The following is a 6,716-nucleotide window of genomic DNA, read 5'->3' on the forward strand; positions in this document are numbered from 1 at the left end:
TTCATCCTCATGTTCATTGACCCTCTAATTCTGGCACTTTCCTGATTTCTCCTCACATTTTCAAAAGAATATTCAACAGCAAAACCATGTCCTAGAAACCAAAACATGAAGATGGACTGACTTCCTAATTTAGACAGGATAGGTTCTAAGACTTTTGAAGTTCACCTATTTTGGGATTTTTAATTTGGTTCAGTGGTTTTAAATTTTTATATTGTCAGGTTTTCTTGACTTATAATTCACATCTTTTGGGATTTAAATTTGGTTTCCAATTGTCAAATGTTCAAACTTTTACCAGAAAACTCTCTATGTCTTATTGCAATTAATTCAATAACCAGTCTCCTAGGACTTTCTCGATTTGTGCAATTATCCAACACAAGAACCTAGAGATCACATGAAGCCAAAGCCAGGCTAAATTAAGGAAACAAATGTCATATTCAGATTTGGTGCCCTTCCAGAGTAAAGATCATCTGCAAACTGTATTAAAAGTAAAAACCATTAATTTGCAGATTTTTTTTTAAAAATTTTTTTATTAATTTTTTCAGCAGTAGAGAGATTGGATTTAAGAAGCAGCGCTGGGGGAGGGGGGAGGGGGCGGAAAGAAAATCTTAATTGTAAATCTCTAATTCCTAAAACCTTAGCTTTGATCATTACATCAAAACCTCCTCGACGTAGATCAAGTGAAAACATCTAATTAATAACATTATGCAGAAATGAAATTTTTGTTCCCCTATGAAGTAATGATCCAGTATGTAAATGGTTTTAAAATAATATCCCAATCCCTATTTGCAGATTCACATGAAATTTTGAACTTTTGCAAATAAAACACGAGTGGCCCTACCTTTTATCCGACATCAAATAGAATAACCCAATTTTGAAACAAAAATATCGTTATTCATTTATATAAAACCATACATGATTTTCTATCCATTAAACAGGTTGCAGAAGTCGTGGATTTAGTTCAACAGCTAATGAGTAGTTGTTTGAGATTCTATGCCATGTTGTCGGTTTGGAAGAAACAGCCAACTGATCGCACCAAGACAACTCAAATCAGTTCATCAGTAATTGTTGCCTTGGCAATGTTGAAATGGGATTTTAAAATAATTACACCTACATTTATTACTTCTTTTTGCATAAAAAAAAAAAACTTTTCAACTTCATTTCACTTTATTAACACTTGATTACTACTTAATTAACACCAACTGTCTAACAAACACATGGTAGGCAAATCTATGTCTAAATCATTGAACCTGTGATATGAAGCAAAGTCAAATACTTAGCCAAATCTGTGACTTCTTATGGTATTAATAAATTATTATATGTACAGCTACTGCGCTTGAAATGTTGGACTAAAATATTACTACAATATACACAAATTAATGTACACATGCTCACATTCACATTTGTTGTTGTTTTGCATTTTGACACTTCCAATCTCATTTCAATTTTGTCAAAAGCACCATTTGTTTTCTCCTATAATTTAGTAAAAGAAAACTATATAGTTAGAATGATGGCGGAAATGTGATTAACAAAATGAGAGTACAAATAACATTTCCCTTTATCAAAATACAAACCCTTGGTGTCCTACTTAACAAGTGCCAATGAGGCATCCTGATTAGAAAGTTCATGCCTTAATCACTAAACTTGTGGTTTGAAGCAATGTAAAATGCTTGGCCAAATTTATGATTTTTCTGTGGTATAAATTTATTGTTACATGTACAGCTAGTAAGCTTGAAATGTTGGATCTAAATTGGAAAGTCAACTTGTAGACTTAAACATTTTTAACATAGACAATAATGAAGCTCATTGTCTAGCTCAATAAATTAATACATACAAGAATAGGTTGAATATGAAAGCCACCAGAATTCTATTGCATCTTATATTCTTCAGCCAACAAATGGCAATAAATTAATTTCTCAATTGCTACTCACATATTTTGATACCTGAATTGTTCATCCTCACATTCACTGCCCCTCTAATTTTGGCTCACATTTTTCAAAAGAAAGTTCTATAGCAAAGCCATGTCCTGAAAACCAAAATATGGAGATGGACTTTTAGTTCTACTAAGTTAAAGGTTTGTCCTTTGATTAGGGTTCTTTGACTTTGAAGTTCACCTGTTGTGGAATTTCTTATTTGGTTTCAATGAATTTAATAATGGAATTTGTATGACTTATGACTGCATCTTTTTGGAATTCAATTTGGTTTCCAATTGTCAATTTTCAAACTTTTACCAAGAAACCCTAGGCCTTCTTTCACTTAATTTTAGAACTAGTCCCCCAGGGCTTTCTGGATTTGTGCAATTACTAAAAACAAGAATCCAGACATAAAATGAAGCTCAAGCCAGGCTACAACTCCATGCACATGGATTTACATAGACATTTGGAGAGGGTTTACATAGAGATACAGACACACAGGATTACATGGAATAGAGAAACATAGAAGAAAAAAAAAAGAGTAAAAGGCTAGGTGCCCTTCCAGACACTGCTAAAAGTGGAAACCACAAATTTGAGATCAAGTGAAAAGCATATAATCAATAACATCATGCAGAAATGAACTTGTACTTTCCCCTATGTAATAATGATCCTGACAGGAGAGGTCATAATCCAGAACGAACTTGTACAATTTCTTGAATTCTTTCAGATAATTGGGAAGGCAAGCAGGCAAGCAACACTCTTTACTAGGCATGAATTAAGAGTTCCAATCCCATGGTTTGAGATTCCCTATTTTTTCGAGTATTACATTGCATGTTATGTATAGAGGTATTTACATGGATATAATGCTGTATAAGAAGAAATCCAGGAAGAGCAACCATGGACTCTTCAGAGAAATCTAAGAAGATGGTCCTGGCACCATTGGAGAACAACTACCAACTAGCACAAGTACAGGCTGGGTGGGGAATGAATGTTGTCGAGCCAAGAAACTAATTGCTGAGTAGAAGGCCTTGCTTTGGGGGAGTCACTCAAGCAAAGGCAAGCGATCTCAAGAACCCACAACAATTCTTCAGCATGTTCTTTTTCATAAATAAATGGATCAAAAACTTCGGTTTCCCTTTTATCCTTCTTCTGTTGAATAACCCAAGAAATCAAATCCCGATTTTCTTTTGGCTTGCACATATCCATCGGCCTCTTGCCTGTAAGCAGCTCTAACAGAACAACCCCGAAACTGTACACATCACCCTTGTAGGTTGCAACTGAAGCTTGGCCATATTCAGGAGGAATGTAACCTAATGTCCCAACAAGATCAGTAGTCACATGTGTGTCATACGGAAGAATAAGCCTCGCCAGACCAAAGTCAGCTAGGTGAGCTTCAAAATTCTCATCCAAGAGAATATTACTAGACTTAATATCTCTATGAAGGATATGAGGCTCACACGACTGGTGCAAGTAAGCGAGCCCTCTAGCAGCACCTTGAGCAATTCGAAGTCTGCAATCCCAATCCAAGGAGGAAGGCCCATCGACTTTTTCATGAAGCCAATAGTCCAAGCTTCCATTTTCCATATAAGAGTATATTAGGAGCCTGTCATTCCTGTAAATGCAATAACCCTGAAGAAGAACCAGATTTGGATGCTGTGCTCTTGAGAGTGTTTCAACTTCCGCTTGAAATTCTCTATCCATCTGTCCACCATCTCCACAAAGCCGCTTGATCGCAACCTTCCTACCATCAGAAAGAATGGCCTTGTACACCAAACCAAAGCCACCACAACCAATAATGTTTGACTGATCAAAACTGTTAGTGGATTTTACAAGGTCATCAAGTGAAATTGCTTTACTACTACCCTTGTTTTGGAAAAGAACCACAAGACTCGACCCAAGTTCTTCCAAGTCCTTCTCTGAGTCATCACCCTCCTTTTCTGGATCAATTGCTTTCCTCCTGATAGACCATAAAGCAATCAAGAGAAAGAGAGCAATAAGAAATACACTTCCAAAGCCAATCCCAATTGCCATGCCAATTATAGTGCTTCTGGGTGTCTTTGCTCTTCTAACTGATGCATGGGGAACTTGTTTGCCGGTAGGACAAGAAGTATTGTGTGAATCAGAACAAAGACCTGGGTTCCCTTCAAAGCTTGATGTTGGAAACAATAGAAACTGGCCTCCGTTTGGGATCCCCCCAGAGAGTTTATTGTACGCAACGCTAAACGTTGACAGAAAGCTGAGGTTTACTAAAGAAGGGGGTATTGCTCCAGACAGATTGTTATGGGACAAATCCAAACATTCAATGCTCGTCATACCTGACAATTCGCTTGGAATGATGCCTGATAAATTGTTAAACTTCAGGTCCAAAAAGTGTAACATTTTCAAATTCCCAAACTCTGGCCAAATTTGTCCAGTGAGGAAGTTATTTCCAAGCTCCAATGTTGGGGGAAGGCTCAAAATTTGATTATACTGTAACCCTCCAGCACTTACATTTCTCTTCACAAAAAATGGGAGATCAGGAGGAGGCTTATCCAATGTTTTACTCTTAGAAATGAGACTCTTCAATTGAGCAAGTTCCTTCGGAATTTCCCCAGTCAAAGAGTTATTGGACAAGTCCAAGTAAAATAGAAACTGAAAACCCCCAAACCAGGATGGAATTGCTCCTTCAAGCTGATTCCACGATAAATCTAACACTTCCAGCTTCTGAGAATTAGTCAACCACAGGGGAATAGTACCTGTGAGTTTACAATTTGCAATGACAAGAGCTCGAAGGTTGGTAAACTGCAGAGCAGAATCAGATGGCAACTGCTCATTATGAAAATTTAGAGTAAGAAACAAGGTCGTTAAGTTCTTACAGTGCTGCAAAGTTGCAAGAGCAGATGACAGGTTATAAATACTCGAGTTTGATATGGAAAGGTAAGAAAGTGTCTGAAAATTCTTGAAGGTTTCTGGAATTTGGCCAGTGAAGCTGTTTTTTGCTAGATTTATCGTTCTCAATTGTGGGCAGGTAGGAAGATTATCAGGGATTGCTCCACGAAACTGATTAGTACCCAAGTCAAGTGAAACCAGACTAGTCATTGCAGCACAATTAAGATCAAGTGTATCACCTAAAGAATTATTTCTCAAACTAAGCGTAGCAACAGTTGGGGAATTTGCCAATGACATAGGAATTCTACCAATGAATTTATTCGATTGAGCTGCGAAGTAATTTAACTTCCCAAAGCGAAGAAAAACATCAGGTAAATTGCCTGAGAATTCGTTCAAGGAAACATCAAGGTAAACAAGACTAGAGAGGTTACCAATGTTGGCATTCAAGTTCCCTGAAAATTTGTTATCCTGAAGGGTCAATCTCTCCAGTTTTGACAGATGAAACAAATCTTCAGGTAAACCACCAGAAAGAAAATTTGATGCAAGACAAAGATCCTCCAAAGAAGTACAGTTCCCCAGTCCTGGTGCAAGATTTCCACTGAATTTGTTAGCTCCCATCTTTAAGGCCTGAAGTTTGGTTGAATTATTGCAAATTCCCACAGGAACTGGACCGCGAAATGAATTCTCTGAAATGTTGAAGACTTGAATTGAAGGCAGGCTGATGCTCATTGGAAACGAGTCAGAAAATCCATTGCAGCTCAAGTCCAATACCTCTAAATTAGGCAAGTGTAAGAGTGTCGAAGGTATTGAGCCTTTGAGATAATTTTTGGACAAATTGAGTGTTCTAAGCTCACTCAAATTGCCAAGAGACTCAGGCAACTTTCCCAATAGCCTTTTCTGAGGAACCTCCAACTTCACGACCCTGCCTGAGGAAGAATTGCATCTAATTCCAGCCCAGTTGCAGCAATTGGGAGAGGATGAATTTGCATCCCAACCCACAATTCTTGAGCTTGAATCCAATCCACCCAAGAAATCCACTAATGCCTTCATATCATTTGGGTTGCACGTAACATTCTGAGAACTTACATCCAAAGCTTGCAATGAAAAGCCAAGAAACACAAAGATAATCCACACCTCCCGCATCTCTGAAAACAGAAAAAGAGCAACTTTTTTCCAACTTACACAAACCACCTTCTATTTAATCAAGATTTTCTGCTAGTCATCTTGGTCCTCTTACCACTAACACAAAACCAAGAAAAAAAAAAGAACAAAATAAATGGCGGGTTCGGGTTCTTCTCTCTTGGTAAAAATGCTTGTGGGTTTTTCTTGAAATGGAAAATTAAACAATAGATCGAACAGCAGAGTAGAGACAGAGATCCTTTAGGCAGGCTGAGTCGAACTATTGAAGGAAAAGGGGAAAATGGGATAAGAGGGAGGTATACGAAGGGAAAAAAAGAAGAACGCAAAAGATTGGGGGCGAAGGGTGAAGCTTTTGACTTCAAAAACCTCTTTTTTGGTCCATTAAAGGCTGCTGTGACTCTCTGTCTATCAGTTTCTTCCCCGCCACAGGCACCCAAGGAGAGATAAAGAGACAGAGGAATAAAGAAGGGGGGTTTGGAGTTGGAGCTATTCAATAGTAGGATGTTAAATTACCTTCAATAGTATAAATTTTCTTGAGTAGTGTAACGTGACGACTGACGACTAACGATACTACTATAGACTAGTCTGCTAGACTGCTGCTCCAACTTTCATTTTTTTTTTTCTCCGGTCGTAGTGGGAAGCCCAAACACCCATTCACCAATTTTATACTAGTATCCGTTTTATTTTTTTTTTTTGTTTTGACTTGGAAAAATTTGTATCGTTTCGACTCGATTGCAATTACATGTTTTGAAATCATAGATCGCTTACTTGTATATTTATAGATTACTTATCCATCAC

At 37.5% G+C, this 6,716-nt stretch overlaps 1 protein-coding gene across 1 annotated transcript; it reads right to left on the reverse strand.

The window, feature by feature from the left end:
• Positions 1-2,321: 2,321 nt before the first annotated feature.
• Positions 2,322-6,318, reverse strand: LOC113754541 (phytosulfokine receptor 1-like). The gene has a single exon (XM_027298997.1). It carries the CDS (start codon positions 5,919-5,921, stop codon positions 2,868-2,870), a length of 3,054 nt encoding a protein of 1,017 aa, XP_027154798.1. The 5' UTR covers positions 5,922-6,318; the 3' UTR covers positions 2,322-2,867.
• Positions 6,319-6,716: the final 398 nt, after the last annotated feature.

This window comes from Coffea eugenioides, chromosome 11 (assembly GCF_003713205.1).
Source record: "Coffea eugenioides isolate CCC68of chromosome 11, Ceug_1.0, whole genome shotgun sequence".
Taxonomy (NCBI): Eukaryota; Viridiplantae; Streptophyta; class Magnoliopsida; order Gentianales; family Rubiaceae; genus Coffea; species Coffea eugenioides.